The sequence below is a fragment of the Trichoderma camerunense genome (assembly GCF_050948025.1).
Source record: "Trichoderma camerunense strain CBS 138272 chromosome Unknown V8C40scaffold_1, whole genome shotgun sequence".
NCBI lineage: Eukaryota > Fungi > Ascomycota > Sordariomycetes > Hypocreales > Hypocreaceae > Trichoderma > Trichoderma camerunense.
Window position 1 is genome coordinate 1,885,297 of NW_028145369.1, and position 20,252 is coordinate 1,905,548.

At 48.8% G+C, this 20,252-nt stretch overlaps 7 protein-coding genes and 1 non-coding gene across 8 annotated transcripts; 5 read left to right on the top strand and 3 right to left on the bottom strand.

The window, feature by feature from the left end:
* Positions 1–116: 116 nt before the first annotated feature.
* On the bottom strand, positions 117–3,197 carry V8C40DRAFT_230244 (uncharacterized protein; the record flags this gene model as incomplete). The annotated part of the gene is made up of 2 exons (XM_083212662.1): positions 1,833–3,197; positions 117–1,769 (listed from the first exon to the last, which is right to left on the bottom strand). Coding segments are annotated over exons 1-2 (2,339 nt in total), but the record flags the coding sequence as incomplete, so codon positions are not given.
* A 266-nt stretch (positions 3,198–3,463) lies between these two features.
* V8C40DRAFT_t22 lies at positions 3,464–3,551 on the bottom strand. Its single transcript has one exon. It is a non-coding gene; the product is annotated as a tRNA-Tyr (tRNA).
* Positions 3,552–3,713: 162 nt separating this feature from the next.
* On the top strand, positions 3,714–4,685 carry V8C40DRAFT_230245 (uncharacterized protein). The gene has a single exon (XM_083212663.1). It carries the CDS (start codon positions 3,842–3,844, stop codon positions 4,502–4,504), a length of 663 nt encoding a protein of 220 aa, XP_083079221.1. The 5' UTR covers positions 3,714–3,841; the 3' UTR covers positions 4,505–4,685.
* On the bottom strand, positions 4,475–5,887 carry V8C40DRAFT_230248 (tRNA(His) guanylyltransferase). Its single transcript, XM_083212664.1, has 8 exons — positions 5,841–5,887; positions 5,699–5,788; positions 5,511–5,642; positions 5,408–5,452; positions 5,179–5,351; positions 5,041–5,129; positions 4,887–4,991; positions 4,475–4,831 (listed from the first exon to the last, which is right to left on the bottom strand). Exons 1-8 carry the CDS (start codon positions 5,852–5,854, stop codon positions 4,604–4,606), a joined length of 876 nt encoding a protein of 291 aa, XP_083079222.1. The 5' UTR covers positions 5,855–5,887; the 3' UTR covers positions 4,475–4,603.
* Positions 5,888–6,064: 177 nt separating this feature from the next.
* On the top strand, positions 6,065–8,013 carry V8C40DRAFT_230249 (WD40-repeat-containing domain protein). Its single transcript, XM_083212665.1, has 2 exons — positions 6,065–6,525; positions 6,593–8,013. The coding sequence occupies exons 1-2, from the start codon at positions 6,167–6,169 to the stop codon at positions 7,650–7,652; spliced, it is 1,419 nt and encodes a 472-aa protein (XP_083079223.1). The 5' UTR covers positions 6,065–6,166; the 3' UTR covers positions 7,653–8,013.
* Positions 8,014–8,184: 171 nt separating this feature from the next.
* V8C40DRAFT_279370 (uncharacterized protein) lies at positions 8,185–10,598 on the top strand. The gene has a single exon (XM_083221221.1). It carries the CDS (start codon positions 8,310–8,312, stop codon positions 9,954–9,956), a length of 1,647 nt encoding a protein of 548 aa, XP_083079224.1. The 5' UTR covers positions 8,185–8,309; the 3' UTR covers positions 9,957–10,598.
* A 171-nt stretch (positions 10,599–10,769) lies between these two features.
* On the top strand, positions 10,770–17,357 carry V8C40DRAFT_230253 (DNA-directed RNA polymerase II subunit RPB1). Its single transcript, XM_083212666.1, has 3 exons — positions 10,770–11,578; positions 11,640–16,525; positions 16,595–17,357. Exons 1-3 carry the CDS (start codon positions 11,222–11,224, stop codon positions 16,620–16,622), a joined length of 5,271 nt encoding a protein of 1,756 aa, XP_083079225.1. The 5' UTR covers positions 10,770–11,221; the 3' UTR covers positions 16,623–17,357.
* A 576-nt stretch (positions 17,358–17,933) lies between these two features.
* Positions 17,934–18,326, top strand: V8C40DRAFT_260549 (uncharacterized protein; the record flags this gene model as incomplete). Its single annotated transcript, XM_083219154.1, has 1 exon — positions 17,934–18,326. One exon carries the CDS (start codon positions 17,934–17,936, stop codon positions 18,324–18,326), a length of 393 nt encoding a protein of 130 aa, XP_083079226.1.
* Between the last annotated feature and the right edge of the window lie 1,926 nt (positions 18,327–20,252).

Below are 20,252 nucleotides of genomic sequence, written 5' to 3' on the forward strand. Positions count from 1 at the left end.
TGGTAGCTAGGGATAATAAAAGGCGTTGACCGCAATTGCATAGATTCAGCCGTGATATTAGATCCGTTCGCTCATGTCAACAACATCACGTAAAGTATTCATTAGTACAAAGATAATCAACTTTGACAGCTTCAAGGTATTGGATATCTGTAGTAGAGAGCTGCCTCCTTAAGTATCGTCTACTACCGCTACTTTCTTCTGCTATCACCTACTATCGCTACTTCCTTCTAGTACTGGCTACCTCTATCATCTACTATCGCTACTTTCTCCTAGTATTATCTACTCCCCTCTAAAACTATTACCTCTCCTCTGCTGCCCCTACTTCTGTTATAGTTGGTACATATATCTAGAGTCTCGTATATTCTTGCTACTTGTCGAATATATCTAGATATATATCTAACCTAAGAGTATGCTTCTTTGGCCATCACTAAACCTTAATCATCATCCTCATCTCTATTCACCATCGTGATAGACATATGGTGCCCATCATCAGAATCGTACTGGGGGGTGAGCGGCGTTTTTGGGCTAGCCGGTTCCTCCACCATCGTTGACACCGTCGTTGTCGGGACCGGGCGTCGGGGGATTGTCAATTGCTGCAATGGTGCCGTCTGGCGTCTGGGTAAAGGAGGCGCAACATCGTCTGTATCTTGTACAATAGGAGGTGCAGACTCGGTTTTCCGCGGAGGGAGACGCGGGCTTTCGACTTCGAAATCATTAGTTGGCCGCTTCGGAAGCGGTGGATTGGCGGGCTCGGTGTGTGACATAAGAGCTGGAGGCGTAATTGTCAGGCCATGAAGAGATTCGGCAGACCTATCTCCATCATGGATCTTGTTGCTATGACCATCTCCGAAGTCAATGAGGTCTTCCTCTTTATCTTTCATCTGGATTACATCGTCTCTCTCGATATCTTTTCCAGCCTTGACGTTGACGAAGCCACATTTGCGTAAAATCTCGCCCGTAAGAGAAGGATACCGAAGATGGCCGCTAACGCTCTCACTCAAGTCCACATTCACAATGCCATGGACATCTTTGATTGGCTGCAGACCGGCGACTCCAAGTGCGAGACTGTGCATTCGGTAGACGAAACCAAGGACCATATCGTTCTCTGAATAGACATTAAAGATCTTCCCAGACACCACAGGTCGGATGGCCCGCCAATGGGCAGGATCAGAAGGGGCTGGTGTGCCAATGATGACCACTGTATCGACCAGACCAAAGGCGTGACGCTCAGCGAGGGATTGCAAACAAGCATGGATCGTGGTGGCACCAAGCGAATAGCCCATAAGTGTGACGGGTCTTTCACCTTGAACCTTGTTGATGAGTGCGTCAGCAAGAAGCTGCCCAGCCTTTCTAGATCGGTTATTTGCCCGATTGAACGGATTATCCACGTTAGAAGCAACAGCCAAAACCTGGATTGGCCAGAGAGCAGCCCAAAGGGTCGCCAGAACAGTTCGCTTGATGACTTCAGCCTTGAACGCGGTCCAGGCAAAAGAGCGGACGAGGTCATTCAGTGCGGTTCCCAAACTGAGAAGAACCTTCATCTCATAGCGCAGGGCGAAGACTTCCGTATCAGTGCTGAGAATGCGCCAAGGTTTCTTGATGTCATCCTCTGAGTTGAGCCAGCCGTTGATTCCTATGGTAACACGCAGGCGACGTTGCTCCTTTTGCTCTTTAGTTAGATTCTCCGGGACATCTGTAGTAACTTCTTCTTTGAGAGGCAGGAAGCGAAAATCTTCCACCTCTTTTGCGTAGTTATCCATCATTTCACCCTGAGAGAGTATGTCAGTATACACATATATTTTCTTCCGTCAAGGCAAAACATCTCAACTCACAGTCATCTTGGCGCCATAAGCTCCAAACAGGGTCCCAACTAAAGCCCCATTCATCCAAAAGATGCCGAGAAAGCTCGCAACACCTCCCAAGCCGACTCCCCCCAGTACACTTCCAATGGCTCCAGCAACAAGAGGAGCAGCCAGGCCTCCCGTGACTCCAATAACCGCAGCACCAGCTACAGATGCCAGCCCAACCTTCCAAAAGCGGCTGACTTTGTTCTGTTGTCGACGCTTAGCAGCTTCGGCATCGGCTGACATTGCTTCTTTCTGGTCATTGTTGGCCGTTGAAGATTCCATGAGAGACATGGCGATCTCCGCTTCCGCCTTGTTAAGGAACGTACTAGACAACTCCAAAGATGATGCCAAGTACAGAACCAGAGCACGAGAATGGGCGGAATACTTCCCAGTAGATAGGAGCAACAGCAACACGCAGGCAAGCGCCTCCTCTCGATCCTCAACCGGGATGGTCGTCAGCCTAGTGGGTATCGGTTTATATGCTGATTGCAGCATAGAGACATCCTCAGTCTCATCTACCGGTTCTCCATCTATATCGAGGAGCTGTCGATCGTTGGGCATCTCAAGTTGCTTCTTGTCCAACATCTCACGCCGGGTCTTCCTCTCAGCCACAATTTTTTGGGTATCTTCCACGTTCACAATCTCCTCGAGCTTGGTTACGACTTCGTCCCTCCATTCCAAAGTGTATTTCAATGCCGCTCTTAAGGATTTCTCGGCTTGCCTGGTGGTCTTGATTCTTGGTTGTGGTAAGCTCTGAGGCTTCTCGTCCTGAGATACAGAGGTACCCGTCTTCCCCGGCGAGTCCGAGCGCGGCGTTTCATCATATTTGTTGCCTTCATCGTCAGGAGCAATGGATCCAAGCTCGTCTGGGTGAGTCTGTAGCTCAGAAATCATGTAAGAGATGATGTCTTGGACAAGGGCCAGCAATGCCTTTCGCCTAGCAGGATTTAAAGCGATGATGACCTGCCGCGGGTCTGCGCATGGTGGCGCCATCTTGACGGGCCTTTATCTCTTTGGCCGTCGTTTCTATGGTCGATAATTGTCAAATAGATGATCTAAACGTCAAAAGCATTTGTTGATGTAAGAAGACGGTTGATTGAATGTCTGGCATTAGGCATTGACAGCGGCTAGTGGCACCTCACACGTCACAAGCATTAATTGGCTGTTGCCGGGCCATTGAATCCTTCAGCCAAGGCGGTCTAAATCGTGTGAGGAAGCGAGACACGGATAAAGACAGTTTAATTGACTTCAAAGCATCAATTTGAACAGCGCGGGGAAATGATGGAAAAACATGCAGATCGCTATGAGCAAAATGCATGTGAGAGACAGTCCATTGCTGACCGCATCATGGATGTCTCACCATCAATCCAGCTCTATTTTTAGTGAGCACAGGCAGTGATTTAGTGCATTAATAAGATGTGGCGAGCATTTGGTCAGAACCGACCAGAAGCACGTTACAAAGGGCTTTTTGATCTCAAAAGTACTACGGACAGAATGGGAAGACGCCGTTCTCTTTTATTCATTCGCGAAAAATGATTCAAAGAAAAGAACGCAATAAAAAAGAGAAGCCGAAAAAAAGGCAAAAAAAAATGTAACTCTTCTCCGGGGAGAATTGTTCTCCGGGGACGGAATCGAACCGCCGACTTTTCGATGAGATGTTACCCATTACAGTCGAACGCCATGAACCAACTAGACCACCCAGAGGATGTAGAAGAGTTGACTTGCAGCGAACTAATTTTCCTTATAAGGCTGTGGAGTCTAACAAAGTGCGAAACGCTAGTATTGTTTAGTGAGGTGGCTGATAAGCGCTCGATAAGCGGCCCCGCTAGAAAAATTCCCATCTCTCCTACCCAAGCGGCCAGCCACCAGCGCGGTTCAACGGGCAGCTGTTAAGATTTTACTTCTCGGGCCTCATGTCGAATTATCACCCACGATAGCACCGCCATTTCCTAATTTCCAGGTACGGCAACCGTACCACCAATTCCTTCGACACAATGGATGCGCATGCGCTTCTTTCCGCCCAAGGATGGCGCGGAACAGGCCATTCTCTACATAAAACGGACGACGCAATTGGTCTAGCGAAGCCTCTACTACTCAATCGAAAGACAAACACCAAGGGTCTAGGAAATACAAAACACTTTACAAGCGATCTATGGTGGATGGATGCCTTTGATGAACAGCTCAAGGGTCTCGACACGTCCAAGAAAGGCAAAGTCGAGCAGACCGTAAAGACTGGGAAGCTCAATGCACTCGACCCTGGAAGCGTATCGAAATACTCCATCTACGCCTCGTTCGTCCGGGGAGGATTCCTGGAGGGAACTCTCAGCACATTAAAGACGGACGACTCGACTAGCACGGATTCTGATGACAGCGACGAGAAGAAGAAGACAGAGTCCACGAGCACAAAATCCACAAAGTCGAAGAAAGAAACTAAAGAAGAGAAAAGAGCTCGGAAAGAGGAGAAGAGGAAACGGAAAGAGGCGCGCGCCCTGAGAAGAGCAGCAAAACTCGAAAGGAGATTGAAAAGAGCCGAGGCGAAGAAGGATACATCAGACTCCAGTAGTAGTGCGGCAGGGGACAAGGCGCTTAGGCGTGCTCAGAAGGAGGAAAAGCGACGGAGGAAAGAATTGAAGAAGCTGAAGGCTTCAGGTAGTTAATGGGAAAACTAGAAGAGCAGGATCACATATGGCGCATTAGCAGGGAGTTTGGCTATCTTTTTAAAGCACAGGGAATACCCAATAGACAGCGTTTCAAGTTTATATTTCTTTGGACGCCTTGCCAGGCTGACCAGGCTTGCCTGACAAAATCCAGGGCCGTCTATCCCAAAATTCATCCTTGATGATGTCCAAGTGTTCCACAACCACTTTCGCCTTGGCCCTGCGCTTCTTGTCCTTTTCGGCTTGTGATTTCGACTGCACTTCCGGCTCCGCAAGGGCATCTGCTGTGGCGGCGGCATTGTGACTGCTAGGCTCAGCCAGTTCATACTGCATTTAATTGTCAGCCCTTGATACGCGAGTTTCCATCCGTAAGGAGCCTCACATCTCTAAACACAATGCTTCCTTTCTTGAACATTTCCGGTTCATTGTTGTAATTAATTTTGAACCGAGAAAACAGTATTTCATTTTTATCCGCAGCCAGCGTGCCCTAGAAACCAAGTTAGTATATCAGTGCAATATGGAAAGAGAATACGAACTGCAAGTGTTTTTTCTGCCTCCTTGTTGTCGAGGCCTCCTAGTTGTATCAACTTCCAGAAGGCTGTGTTGTACAAATTATTTATGTGGCCTTTTATGTCAGTAAAAAATAATCCGTTGTTGATCGCTGGAATCCTTACAATCAGCTTGCCGCCAGCTCATGTAATCACGAAGATTTTGTACTGTTGGGTAGCAGACCGCTCGACCGTCAAAGGTCGGGAGAGGGAATGAGAGAGGAGTGTCTGGAAAATAGGTTGGCCACAAGTAGACGTAATTCGCTGTAAATGTAGAGACAATTGTGGTGACGAGTTTGCTGAAATTTTGTCAGTCGATCCGAATGTAGGGTAGCCCGAGGTTCTGGCTTCGCACCTCGCTCTCCTCTCGAAGAGGTTGCTGGACTTGTGAAATACAAAACTGAGGAGCGTTAGACTTATAAGATATGGTTCAGGTATTCGACTCATAAAATAATTACCTATACTCGTCGCTTACTCCGTAGGCAATAGTGATCTCGGGGATATCAGTCACCACTGCCTTGGCCGCCGCATTCATAAGATCAAGAGCTCTTCGGTCATTTGGCTTTTCGAATTCATATTTGGCACACATCCTTGGATAAAAATGTTAGATACTATGGAAATAGTCCCGTTTCATCTGAGTCATTACTTGGTAAATCCTCTGCCATCTATGCGTACTACAATCCATGTATTGGGCAAGAGGGAGTCTGGCTGCTCGAAATTTCGAACATATTCAAACCTAGACCATCTTTTAGCATTTGACAACGTAACCCGGAGTGAATTCACCGTACTTTGAGTTCGCCATTCCGAAATCCGTCGAAAGCTGCCTGAGCTTTTGTAAAAGAAAAGGTTTGTACTCATTTGAGCGTAAACAGCGATACCGAATACTTGTGCGTCATGCTAGCGGCACATCCCCGCGGTGGAGCATTTTCAGGTCCCTCAATTCCGCGTTAGACTCACGCCTTGTCGTGAAATATTAGATTCACCCCTCGCGTGGCGCTTTCTTTTCATCAGCCTTGCAGCTTCGCATTTGTGCTTTGAGCTCGCAGCCTTCTCGCGTCTCCTCGACCATGTTGCTCTGCTTGTCTCGAGTAGCCCTAGCCCTGTTACCGCCACGATGAATCTCCTTCTTTCCGACGACTATCTCCTCCAGGATTATCCTGAGAGCATGACGAGCACGATCCGATCCGGCCATGCGACGATGCTGAGATTTAACCGCAAGGGCGACTACCTTGCCTCCGGCCGGGTGGATGGAACCGTCGTTGTTTGGGATCTGGAGACAATGGGTGTTGCTCTGAAGATGAGAGGGCATAACAAGAGCATCACATTCCTGAGCTGGTCAAAGTGTGGGCGGTATCTACTATCGACATGCCAAGGCTGGAAGGCCATACTCTGGGATCTGGAGACCGGGCAGCGACATCGCGAGGTGCGCTTCCGGGCTCCAGCTTACATGGCAGAGCTTCACCCCGAGAATCAGTATGTGCATCTTGCATCTTGCATTGCAAACAGCGCCATTGCCCTATTTACTCACCTTCTCACCTAGTAATCTTTTCGTCGCGTCTCTATTCGAAGAGCAGCCACTCCTAGTCGACATCTCCGAGCCAGTAGACGTTAAGCGCGTTCTACCGTCAGCACCGAGGCGGTCAAACACCGACAGCGATATTGCTCTCAAAGAAAAGCAAGCAAAAGAAGATGCCAAGCAGATGACGACGTCTGCAATTTGGACAGCGACCGGCGACCACATAATCGCAGGAACGAGTAAAGGCAAATTGAATATTATCGATGCCAAGACGCTCGAAATCATATACACAGAAAAGATATGCACAGGTGTCATCACCACCATGCGAATAACAGGCTCCGGCCGAGACCTGCTGGTAAATTCACAAGATCGAATCATCCGGACATTTCGAATACCAAATCTCTCGGTGGAAGATCTCGACCCGGATACAATACAGTTGCCACTCGAACATAAATTCCAAGATGTGGTTAACAAACTGTCTTGGAACCATGTTACGTTTAGCGCAACGGGCGAATACGTGGCCGCGTCTACGTACAACAATCACGAACTCTACGTTTGGGAGAGGAATCACGGCAGTTTAGTCTGTATGTTGAAGGACCCCAAGGAGGAGCAGGGCGTTATTGAGTGGCACCCTTCTCGTCCGCTCTTGGCGGCATGTGGATTGGAAACTGGTCGAATATACATATGGTCCGTCATCAGTCCTCAAAAATGGTCAGCGCTGGCGCCAGACTTTGCCGAGGTGGAAGAAAACGTGGAATATATGGAGAGAGAGGACGAGTTCGATATATATGCACAAGAAGAGATTCACAGGAGACGGCTTGACGCCGAGGACGAGGATGTGGATGTGCTGTCGGCTGATCATGCAAAAGAGGGGGATGATTTGGAGAATTTTCGCATGCCCATCTTATTCAACCTGGGCGAGAGCGATAGTGAAGACGAATTCGTGGCGGTTTCGACCGGAACTATGCGCCGAAGGAGTCCGGGAGAAAGCCAGGCTGATTTAAGCGCTGGAGCTGAATCTGCCGCCCCTGTGCGCAAGAAGGGAGGGGCTGGAGCGAGAGGAGGAAGGAGTAAAAAGAAGTGATTTGGAACTTGATTGCATGGCGTTTTTACTTTTATTTTTCTTAATACCTTGCTGGTGCCGGCAAACAAATGGGAAATAACAAATCATGGCGCTAGGCAGCGGTTACGATGGCATGGGATATAGAGTATCATATATTGGAGAAAGTATTGCAGGTTCATCGATATGCTTTTTGTATGAACATCACATCTTTCACAGCCCCTTTACCCTCAACACTTTCCACACCTTGATGGACAGCCAGCACCTCAGCCATTGCGTAAGGTCCAAGTGTCGGAATAGAAGCTTTCCATTCTTTCTCGCCTCACTTTTTACTTGTCCAACAGGTAGTAGATACCCAGCTTCTAAATATAGGTAGGTATGCCACTCTCGATACTTTACTCTAATAGCCGCTACTATTGCTACTATCGCTACATATTTCTACTATCTGCTACTATCTGCTACTATCTGCTACTATCTGCTACTATGGCTACCTAGGTATATATTCCTCTACTTTCTGGTATCATCCTCCAAACTTTATCCTGATAGATCCGCTATAGGCAAGCAATGAGAGTTTTCACACCAGTCTTATCAGCTATATAAGACATGTCGGTGCCCTAAAATTCCCACACAGCAAAGGCTCAGCCAAATCTGGTATCTCAAGCGAAACATTCCAACATTACGATGCAGCAACTACTATTCCGGGGGCCTCCATCTGATGAAGAGCGCCGGCTCTACTACCAGGGGCTCCCTTCTTGCCCCAACCTCGTCGCACGATCAAGCACACATGATTGGGTAAATATATATAGTTTCGACCGTATCAGGGGTTGGTATTCCTATGCGGATCCTAATCTTTATGTGCTTCGCCCGGTTGGAAGCTACCCGCATTTACATCGGCTGTGGAATGATGCATCGTCTTCGCTTAGGGTCGGGATTTTACGAGCTCTCAGCAGGGCCAACTGGACTTCCATTGATATTCTACGTGTCTGTATCAATGGGCAAAACCCTATCACGCTCATGGTAGCTGTTACCCCTGGGTCGCTACCTTGGATCGAGGGTTATGCTATCGCAAGAGAATGCAAATCTATTTTTGCAAGGTATGGTATCTTCTTGGACTGCGAAATACGCGAATCTGTGGTCACTTTCTGCACCGCGGATCAGCTCAAGACAAGTTCTACCGCCGACGCCACTGTCGAATCTTCTGCCGATTCTACAAACAAGACAGGCTCACCGAAAACCTTTCAGCTCCTTTCCGGACCAATGCCAGAAAACGACCACTGGATGTATGAAACTACGTGGACAAACTTCTCTGACGTGCTTGGCACCACGATCGCCATGAAGCACAGAGATTCTCTTACAGGCACGAAAGGCCTGTACCTCTCTTTGTCGCCATCTTCTCCTGGAGCCGAGCCCAGAATCCTGGCTTTGACTTGCAGACACGTGGTAATTGATTCCAAAACAGAGGGCGGTTTGGAAACATACTGTCGCCCAGAGTCTGCTCCCTTCAAAGATGTCATTCAAGTGGGCCAGCCGTATTATGAGTACATGGTCAAATCATTGGAGCACAGAATATCAAGCTACCGCAAAGACTCTAAACACTTCTTTAATGGCTGGATCCCCTGCTCACCTTGCGCGGAGAACGCCCTCTCTCTCCAACAAGCCATAACGCCATTCGATGTCGCTTCCTCGAGGGTTTTTGGTCAGCTTTTATACTCGCCTGAGTTGAATACTACGGCAGCCGAGCCTGGGGCCCAATGGTTAAGAGACTGGGCATTGGTCGAACTACTTCCAGGATCCCACCAATCTCCTCTCAGTTTAATAAAGAACAAAGTGGATATTGGATCGGTCGTTGACTTTCTCACTGCGCTCTTTGGACGCAAACAAGTGGTCATGGATATGAAGGCGGAATACGGCTGCCAAACCATGGAAAGCAGTGTCGTCCCAACCGACCAAATTTTCAAATCCGATTGCACCGCTGAGAATGAGTCAATGATGGTGATAAAATATGGATTGAGGGGAACATTTACGTTGGGCCTTGGGAATACGTTGAAGTCGATCGTTCGCCATCCAGAAACCCCAGGCGGCGTAAAGCGCGAGAGTGAGGCATGGGGCATAGTATCAGTTGTACCCGCTAGAGTGTGTCTTCAAGAGCCCTTCTCAATACCAGGAGATTCTGGCGCTTGCGTTTGGGATATGGAGCGACGCCCTGTCGGTATGATCACGGCAGGCAGCGGTTCCTCCGAACAGGTGTACGACATTACATATGCGCAGCCGCTGGAGGGAATATTGGAGGACATGAAATCTTGTGGCTACGATGTGTCTGTGGTTTAAAATAGGGAGGGACTATTAAGCATCCCTATGACTGCGTTGAGTTTGGGTATCGAAGCTGGATATGAAAGAAGGCTGTTGGTTTACTACCGGAAGTGGTAATTACACACTTCCTCTAGTATTTGCTACTAGAGCTATATTTCTCTCGTCTCCGTTAGTATAGCTATATATCTCAAATGTTTTCTTTTTACAATTATACTTGTCTTGTGTTTGGTATTATTTGCGACATGGGATGCTGTATAGCAAATTTGGGGTGCTGAAAACTACTACGGAGTAGAAGAGGTAGCGATAGTAGAAGATACTAGAAGAGAATAGCAATAGTAGCGGATACTAGAAGAGAATAGGTCGCAATAGATGTAATAGCAGATACAGGTAGGTAGAAGTGTGGCAAAAGTAGCCGATGCTAGCTTGAAGAACCAGATAAACAAAATACTGAATGTCTTCACTGCATCTCGCTGCGACACTTGCAATAATACGGCTCCCTTGACTAAACGTGAAGTAGTGAACCAGCATGTGAGGCTGATGTGAAACCAAGAGCCCGGGAGCTGAGTCACACCGGTAACATGCTAAAAGGAGCGTGCAGTGTTTTTAGGGAGTGTGATTAAGATTCCTTGCTGACAAAAATAGTGAGAATTTTTCTCTATGATACCCAAGCAAATGGCGTGAGTTTTATTGTCTTGCCACTCTCCTTTCCACAGTGCAGCGCAAAAGTGAACCTGATTTCTTGCGGCCTGAGGCACCGACTGATGCGGGCGCAAGGAGGTGGTGGTCCCAACACGGCTTAGCGGCATCGAGGCACCAAGCGCCGCCTCACGTCCAGAACTTTCAGGCTTCTTCTGATCGTCTCGCCTTAACCACGACAAAACTCTGCTCACGGCTCAACTTCATCACCAAGCGTGTCAGGCATCGAGTCTGGCACCTGGAAACTCCCCGAAAACGACGATACGAGCCTCCGACCTGCGATTTACGTGTTCAAACGGCCCTAGAGCTGGTGGCGACGGGGGAGACCTGCCGTGAGGTTCTCCTGGGCCTGGTGGCCAGGACTGGCGATCGAGAGGGCGCCATCTCTCAACAACGCACAACCGCTTCTGTCATCGATTCTTCGGTTTCCAGCGATAGGCACTTGTCACCTCTTGAAAATTCCAGTGTTTTTCTTCGCGCTTTGCACCTGTGCCGCGACTGCGAGGCGCGTGCTGCATCCGCCGCCCTCACCGATCCTTTTCGACTTCCGTGATTTGTTCAATTGAAATCTCGCACCGACCGCGAAAATGGCGAACCTCTACTTCACCCACTCGAGCGCTCCGCTCAAGACGGTGCAGGAGATCCAATTTGGACTCATGTCTCCCGAGGAGATTAAAAGCATGAGCGTGGCACACATTCTGTACCCCGAAACGATGGAGGAAGGCGGCACGAAGCCGCGCGACGGTGGCCTCAACGACCCTCTTCTCGGCTCGATCGATCGACAGTTCAAGTGCAAGACCTGCACACAGGCTATGGGCGAGTGTCCTGGTCATTTTGGACACATTGAACTGGCAAAGCCCGTGTACCACCCTGGCTTCATCAAGAAAGTCAAGAAGATCCTGGAAATTGTCTGCCACAACTGTAGTAAAGTGCTGGCTGATGAAGTTGGTCTTCTCTTTTCCATGAAGCCTTTGCCTCACTGGATGCTAACCTGAACTTTACCAGAGCGATCCCGAGTTTGTCGCAGCAATCAATACTCGAGATGCAAAGCTCCGCTTCAAGCGCGTATGGGCTGTCTGCAAGAAGAAGCGGAGATGTGAGAATGAGGACCGGGCAGACAAGAACAAGGACGAAGAGTTTGCGCCTGGCATGAAGCCCGCCCTCGTGGAAAGCCATGGCGGCTGTGGCAATGTGCAGCCTCAAGTGCGACAGGTTGCCCTTCAGTTGAAGGCCGCTTTCGAGGTGGCCCAAGAAGATGGTCCCAAGCGGAAAGAAACGGCTCCCATCACTCCGGAGATGGCCCATAGCATCCTTCGTCGTATTTCTGAGAGTGACCTGCGTAACATGGGTCTCAACTCGGATTACGCTCGTCCGGAATGGATGATCATCACTGTTCTTCCCGTTCCCCCGCCCCCAGTCCGTCCTAGTATTTCTATGGACGGCACCGGTACTGGCATGCGAAACGAAGACGACTTGACCTACAAGCTTGGTGATATCATTCGTGCCAACGGAAACGTCAAGCAAGCTATTCGCGAGGGCTCTCCGCAGCATATTGCGAGAGACTTTGAGGAGCTGCTTCAATATCACGTTGCAACCTACATGGACAACGACATTGCGGGACAGCCTCGTGCCTTGCAAAAGAGTGGTCGCCCTGTCAAAGCCATTCGTGCTCGTCTCAAGGGAAAGGAGGGTCGTCTGCGAGGCAACTTGATGGGAAAGCGTGTAGACTTTTCTGCTCGTACAGTCATCACGGGAGATGCTAACCTGTCTCTGCACGAAGTCGGTGTTCCTCGCAGTATTGCCAGGACTCTGACTTATCCTGAGACAGTCACGCCTTACAACATTGGAAAGTTGCATCAATTGGTCGAAAACGGTCCCAACGAGCATCCTGGAGCCAAGTACGTTATCAGATCCGACGGAACCCGTATCGACTTGCGACACCATAGACGCGCAGCTCAGATCTCCCTGGAGTATGGCTGGAAGGTTGAGCGTCATCTGATGGATGGCGACTACATCATCTTCAATCGACAGCCTTCGCTGCACAAGGAGTCCATGATGGGTCATCGTGTTCGAGTTATGCCTTATTCTACTTTCCGACTCAATCTCTCGGTTACTTCTCCATACAACGCCGATTTCGATGGTGACGAGATGAATCTCCACGTTCCTCAGAGCGAGGAAACTCGTGCCGAAGTCAAGGAGCTGTGCTTGGTCCCTAACAATATCGTCTCACCCCAGAAGAACGGTCCTTTGATGGGTATTGTGCAGGACTCTCTTGCCGGCGCTTACAAGATTTGCCGACGTGACACCTTCCTCGACAAGAACCAAGTCATGAATCTCATGCTGTGGGTCCCCAACTGGGATGGTGTTATTCCGCAGCCCGCTATCCTAAAGCCGAGACCACGTTGGACTGGCAAGCAGATCATTAGCATGGTCATTCCCAAAGAGATCAGTCTACATGCCCCCGAAGACAAGTCAGATTCTCCTCTCAAGGATACTGGATTGCTTATTCAGGCTGGCGAGCTCATGTATGGTCTCATGAAGAAGAAGAACATTGGTTCCGCCTCAGGTGGTGTAATCCATCTCTGCTACAATGAGTTGGGACCAGAAGGTGCCATGGCGTTCCTTAATGGCGTTCAGCAAGTGGTTTCCTACTGGCTCCTGCAAGAGGGCCACAGCATTGGTATTGGTGATACCATTCCGGACAAGCAGACGATCGAAAAGGTTCAGGTACATATTGACACCCAAAAGGCAGAGGTCGCCAGGCTTACGGCAATGGCTACCGCCAACGAGCTGGAGGCGCTGCCTGGTATGAATGTCCGAGCTACTTTCGAGAACAAGGTTTCCATGGCTTTGAACATGGCTCGTGACCAGGCTGGTACTACGACTCAGAAGAGTTTGAAGGATTCCAACAACGCCGTTACTATGGCTGAGTCCGGCTCCAAGGGATCATCTATCAACATTTCTCAGATGACGGCGCTTGTTGGACAGCAGATTGTTGAGGGAAAGCGTATTCCATTCGGCTTCAAATACCGAACGCTCCCTCATTTCACCAAGGACGATTACTCACCCGAGGCTCGTGGCTTTGTGGAGAATTCGTACCTCCGTGGTCTTACACCCTCCGAGTTCTTCTTCCACGCCATGGCTGGTCGTGAAGGTCTCATTGATACAGCCGTCAAGACAGCTGAAACTGGTTACATTCAGAGACGTCTGGTCAAGGCTCTGGAAGATCTCAATGCTCAATACGACGGAACGGTTCGCAACTCTCTTGGTGACATCATCCAATTCCTGTATGGTGAAGACGGTCTTGATGCCATGTGCATTGAGAAGCAGAAGCTTGGCATTTTGAAGATGTCCGACGAGGCGTTCGAGAAGAAGTATCGACTTGATCTAGCCAACCCCCCTGAGTGGTTCCGAAAGGACTACGAGTATGGTAACGAATTGACCGGCGACAAGGCTTCCATGGCTCTTCTTGACGAGGAATGGGATGCACTTCTTGCCGATCGCCGTCAAGTGCGGCAGATCAATCGCTCAAAGATGGGCGAGGAGTCGATGCAGCTCCCTCTCAATATTGGTCGTATGATCGAGACAGCGAAGCGCGTGTTTAACGTCAAGGCAAACGACCGAAGCAACTTGAGACCTTCTGATGTCATTCCTGTTGTGAGGAACGTCATCAGCAAGCTCAAGATTGTTCGAGGCGACGATCCGATTTCCAAGGAGGCAGATGCTAGTGCTACCATCCTCTTTAAGTCTCTTCTTCGTTCTCGGCTAGCCTTCAAGGAGGTGGTCAAGGAGCATCGCTTGAACAAGCTCGCTTTTGATCACGTCCTTGGCGAACTTCAAAACCGATGGGATCGATCGTTTGTTAACCCCGGTGAAATGGTTGGCGTCCTTGCTGCCCAGTCCATTGGTGAGCCCGCCACGCAGATGACGTTGAACACCTTCCACTTTGCCGGTGTGTCCTCCAAGAACGTCACGCTCGGTGTGCCCCGACTCAAGGAAATTCTTAATCTGGCCAAGAACATCAAGACCCCCGGCATGGCTGTGTACCTTGATACTCCACTGGCTAAGCAAGAGCAAGCGAAGAAGCTGCGAAGTTTGGTTGAGTACACTAACCTCCGATCAATCACTGCCGTCACTGAGATCTATTATGATCCGGATGTCCAATCTACAACCATTGCAGAGGATGTCGATATGGTCGAGTCCTACTTCTTGATTCCCGATGACAGCCAAGATACTATCGATCAACAGTCGAGGTGGCTCTTGCGTATCACACTTGACAGGCAAAAGTTGCTTGACAAGGAAATCAAGGTTGACGATGTTGCTCAGCGTATCAAGGAGGAGTACCCCAACGACTTGGCCGTCATTTTCAGCGACAACAATGCCGATGAGCAGGTTATTCGAATCCGCACCATTCGACAGAACGACGAGAAGGACGAAGATGGAGAGAAGAAGATTGAGGACGATGTGATGCTGAAGCGCCTTGAAGCCCATCTTCTGGACACTCTGACGTTGCGAGGTGTGCCTGGTGTTGAAAGAGCTTTCTTGACCAAGGGCACTTGTCTTGTTGAAGCTACTGACGGATCTGAACTCGCGCTCAAGGACGATGTCCGCTGCACACAATGGTATTTGGATACCAGCGGTTCAGCCCTCCGCGAAGTCTTGGCTGTTCCAGGAGTTGATCCTACGCGAACCTACACCAACGACCTGTGGCAGATTGTCGAAGTGTTTGGCATTGAGGGCACGCGAGCTGCCCTTGTCAAGGAATTGACGGCTGTGTTGGCCTTTGACGGTTCCTACGTCAACCATCGACACATTGCTCTACTTTGCGATGTTATGACGTACCGCGGAAGTATATCTGCTGTCACTCGACACGGTATCAACCGTGCTGATACTGGCGCACTCATGCGATGTTCATTCGAAGAGACGGTCGAAATTCTTCTCGAGGCGGCTGCTACGGGAGAGCTTGATGACTGCCGTGGCATTTCTGAAAACGTTATGCTCGGCCAGATGGCTCCCATGGGAACTGGTCACTTTGACGTCTTCCTGGATCCGAAGATGCTGGAAACCGTGATTTCGGACAACTCTCGCATGGGACTCATGCCAGGCATGCCTGTCAAGGAAGGAGAAGTCGAGGGTGCGGCTACACCTTACGATACTGGATCTCCCATGGCCGACTCTGGCTACCTCAGTCTCAACTCTCCTGCTGCTGGAAACTTCTCGCCCATCCAGGGAGCGGGTTCAGAAACACCAGCTGGATTTGGAACCGAGTATGGTGGCGGCGGCTTTGGTGGTATAGGATCTATGAGCCCATACTCAATGCGTGGAGCAACCAGCCCCTTCAGCACTTCTCCAACCTCGCCATTCAGTTCTGGTATGGGTGGCTACTCTCCGTCATCGCCCAACGCTGGATACTCTCCTACGTCTCCCATGATCGACGGCGGCATCGGCCGATACGCGACATCTCCGTCATTCAGTCCTTCCTCGCCGTCTTTCTCGCCAACTTCACCGATGCTGCGACCGACAAGCCCTGCCAGCCCCAATTACAGCCCTACGTCGCCAAGCTACTCGCCTGCATCCCCATCATCGCCAAGGCACTATTCGCCAACGTCGCCGGCTCAGTTCAACTCTCCCACATCGCCTAGCTACTCCCCTGCTAGTCCCAATTACAGCCCGGCCTCTCCCAATCTGCATGGAGCTGGCGCGACCTCTCCGTCATATTCTCCTGCTTCTCCCTCGTGGTCTCCGACATCTCCAGAAGCTTACTCGCCTACGAGCCCAAGCTTCTCCAAGAGCCCTGGGTCGCAACAGTCTCCCACCAGCCCCAGCTACTCGCCCACATCTCCGTCATTTTCTCCTCGGACGCCTGGGCCGGGAGCATCTGGAAACCAATAGTGAGTCATATTTGAGAGTCTCGAGACTGTTATACCCATTAGAACATGACTGACCAAATTCTCTTGCAGTTCACCTAATTCCCCCGCTAACGATTGATTTTATCCTATAATGCATACGAGGCACGTTTTGCCGTCGACCTTTGATTTATCATTTTTTCTTTACTTTTTTTCTTTCTTTTTTCCTATAGTTCTCCCGGTGGAAGGATTTGTGAGAACCTCAGCATGATAGATGTTTATGCAGCCGGTAGTAAAAGCCGAAAGTGGATAAAAAAAGAAACACCTATACAAAAAACACTCATAGTTTTGTCGATTCGCGGTCTTCTCATCAGAGATAGAAGGGGTTGACGACAGGTTTGCAGCTGATATGTATACTAGACGCGAGAATGAAAAGTTTTATCAAGGAGATTGACGACCAGATTGGAATCAGATTGCAAAAAGATAGTGGGCTTCGCGGAGGAGGGCAAACCTGTCACTGGAACTTGAGCTTTGAGAAATGGATTTGCTTAGTTGAAAACAATACTGCGATCCTGAACTACCAAGTGCCCTTGTTCCACTGTGAATGCTTGCTGCCATGTTTTTGCATACGGTATCCGACCTTGGTTCATCGTCTTGCTCCTGGAATTTGCGACAATTGTTGGTAAGGCGAGAGGTTAGGCTTATAGAGTAATATCTACGTACTGTGATAGAGGTACACCTAATGTGTTAAAGCAATTGATTGTTGTTTTGAGAAACTCGCTGAGATTGCAGCCCTGGACTTGTAGGAATAACTCACCAAGATGTACCGTAGCACTGGGATGATTTCCTATTGCCAGCCACATGTAATCCTCACTAGGGCAGTTGATCAAGAGCAAAGCAACAACCAAACAAACAAACGATCAAAGGTAAAGCAACAAGGGCGACAATGGCCACTTTTATTGAACTAAATTCCATTATGTTCATGTCCCGATCCATAGATATTCGCATGGTAATTCACCAGCTATAAAATCCTTTGGTGTTCAGTAACAGTTCAATTTAGAATAGCTACTGGAAGTAAGAAGAAACATAGCAGTGCCAGCAGATACTAGAGGAAGTAGCTGATAGTAGAAGAGAGTAGCAGATAAAAAGAAAATGGTAGCGACTATATTTTGTTGGAAGGAACAGAATGACACACATGGAAAGACGTTCGGAAGCTTATTCTTTGTGGCGTTGATATATGTAAACAAGAACAGACATCCTGTGTAGATACTAGAACTTAGACTAATCAACATTTCGTTTCCTACCTACGTACGTATTATAACATATTTGCATTTCTCTAGTAGCTGCTGATATTATCATTTTAGTACAAATTGTAATGAGAAGTACAGCCAAGTCATTCTGGACGGAAAAACGCACAATTCACATCAACAACGTCAAAGTCAACATCGCGACAATGCCTCGTACTAGGGCGTACCTCGAGAATCCCATCGTGGACCATGGTGCCAATACCAACGACAATGCCCATGAGAAACGGGCACTTGCAAAGATTCGCAACGATATTGGACACCTTTGGAACCGTGTCCAGTATGTTGCGAAGAACGTCGAGCACGTTTCAAAGGGTGTTAAGCAGGTGAACGTCAACGTGCAGCTGATGCTCGTTCAAAGAAATACTCTCGCCCTAGGATCATCGAAGCTCAACGTCGTTACACACTCAAAGCAAAGGCATCTGGACGCTTTTATTGTTCACCCTGTGGACATACTTCTACTAAACTATACGAATATGAACGGTATCTTGACTCGAACCGTCATCGAGCTAATGTTGCCAAAGAGAAGGCCGGCGTTGTAAAGAAATTACGTTGCGACTATTGTGACTACGCTTGCAACAAGCCGTCACATATGAAGACGCACGAGGGTGGTGAGCGGCACAAGAAAAGAGTTGCTGAGGCTAATGCTGCGCTTGACGCCGAGGGATCCTGATGCTGACGCTGATGCTGATGTTAATGCCGATGCCGTCGTTGATGAATAGCGTCGTTGCTTCTGGGCATTGTTCCTATGTATTTGCTATTTCTGGGATCGCTTTCGCATGGTTGCCATTTCTGGGGTCGTTTTTATGTGGTTTCTAATTCTGGGATTGTTTTATGTTGCCGCCTTTATTTTCTTTTTCTTATTGTATTTATTTCTTTTTGTTACCGTCCCTCGTCTCCAACGGCCGTCTCTCTCCAAGAAGTTATGGATGGGTATACGTGGTGTACGATCAATGTGGATGCTCCTGATTGGTACATCTGCCCTGTTTATAAGACCAAGCTGGGGGACTAGGATTCCTTTCAGCAGATCTGTTCCAGTACAGCTTTCAGCTTCCCTCACTCCTTTGCCGAGGTCCTCACGTCTTCCTCTCTGCCGTCAATCGGCTTTTTTCGCTCGCTGCGCCGGCCCCTGCCGGGTGAAAAACTTTGGGCCGTCTATGCTATCCTTTATGAAAAGCCTGGCTACCCCCCCAAGCTATACATTGGCTCTGGCACCAACTCCACAGCTGGTGTCCGCTCGAGGCTTCGCAATTATGATCTGGGCACTGCGTTTATTTCTCGGCATTTTTTTTTTTATTTCGTCGTCGGCATCCAGCCACTAATCACTCTAATAGAACCTTGATAAGCAGGTCTCGAAAAAAGTCAGTCGGGTTTCGAAGGACACTGAGCATGTTTCGGACAGCGTCGACCATCCCGACGTTCCGATGAAGCGATTGCACCCAGGTATGATGTCGATGATCAAGAATGAGATGCAATCGATGAAGTCTAAGATCGATGTTGTCAAGGACTGCTTCTAAATTGAGATAGACATGTCGAGTGGAAGTATTAATAGAGAGGTCGTCGAGGTTAACGCTACTCTCATAATCGTCCTTAGCCTTGTTAGTGCTATTAAGCAATTTCTTGAGACTGGATCATTCTCTGACAACGAGTAAATTGGGCACTATTGGCAAGCGAAGACAGAAAAGATTTCGAATACCTACGCCTTAAATAGCAAACACAGTAGCAGATAGTAGAAGATACCTCAATGACGTCTAATTCTTCCAAACCGTCTATGCCGTCCATTTTCATCAGGGCATCAATGAACCGGATAGACGTGGGGCCATTGCATTATGGGATTGTTCAAGCCCTCCTGCAAACGTGATCAAAAGCGCAATATACGCCGCCTTCTTCGTTAGAAGATGAGCATGAGCACCAGACGCCAGACGATATGGAGCTGGATTCATCAGATTCGGACGCCGAATCTTTTCTTCTGCATCTAAATTAAGCTAATCTACTAACTACCTACTAGAATTCTGCTAGAATGAGAATATACCAGACTATGGAACTCCGGAGTCAGTAGAAGGGGTTGTAGCTACCTTGGCGGAGATATCTCAAGGTATGGCTGAGTAGAAAGGTAGTGGCGATCGTAGCAGATATAACGAATGGACGCAGAACTGGTCTGTCTTGTCGTGCAGTAATGGCATCCAGTAGCACACTGTCTTCTTTACTACAGACGATCTCTTGGTCTGTCATAGACAGTTTCTCCTCGTACAAACGTCTGGATCGTCGATTCGAAGAAAGCTCCGGCTTCGTCCACCGTCGTATTGACCGTTTGATGTGCTTCAAATTAAAGCACGAGCGTCAAACCTGATCAGTATTCTAGCCACAATTTTTCCTTCACCGAAACGCTCACCCTTCCAACCTTGCTAGTGTAGACCATGATTCATTCTCCCCTTTCCAATGTGCTGTCCTCCCTTGCTTCGTCAAGG

What these genes read in the sequence shown, in the direction of transcription:
- V8C40DRAFT_230245 (XM_083212663.1), top strand. Translation starts at nt 3,842, where the DNA reads ATGGATGCGCATGCGCTTCTTTCCGCCCAAGGATGGCGCGGAACAGGC.
- V8C40DRAFT_230248 (XM_083212664.1), bottom strand. An exon ending in AGGCAGAAAAAACACTTGCA is followed by an intron (nt 4,992 to 5,040) that starts GTTCGTATTCTC and finishes CTTGGTTTCTAG; the next exon opens with GGCACGCTGGCTGCGGATAA. An exon ending in GAAGCATTGTGTTTAGAGAT is followed by an intron (nt 4,832 to 4,886) that starts GTGAGGCTCCTT and finishes AATTAAATGCAG; the next exon opens with TATGAACTGGCTGAGCCTAG.
- V8C40DRAFT_230249 (XM_083212665.1), top strand. Translation starts at nt 6,167, where the DNA reads ATGAATCTCCTTCTTTCCGACGACTATCTCCTCCAGGATTATCCTGAG. An exon ending in GAGCTTCACCCCGAGAATCA is followed by an intron (nt 6,526 to 6,592) that starts GTATGTGCATCT and finishes CTTCTCACCTAG; the next exon opens with TAATCTTTTCGTCGCGTCTC.
- V8C40DRAFT_279370 (XM_083221221.1), top strand. Translation starts at nt 8,310, where the DNA reads ATGCAGCAACTACTATTCCGGGGGCCTCCATCTGATGAAGAGCGCCGG.
- V8C40DRAFT_230253 (XM_083212666.1), top strand. Translation starts at nt 11,222, where the DNA reads ATGGCGAACCTCTACTTCACCCACTCGAGCGCTCCGCTCAAGACGGTG. An exon ending in GTAAAGTGCTGGCTGATGAA is followed by an intron (nt 11,579 to 11,639) that starts GTTGGTCTTCTC and finishes GAACTTTACCAG; the next exon opens with AGCGATCCCGAGTTTGTCGC. An exon ending in GGAGCATCTGGAAACCAATA is followed by an intron (nt 16,526 to 16,594) that starts GTGAGTCATATT and finishes ATTCTCTTGCAG; the next exon opens with TTCACCTAATTCCCCCGCTA.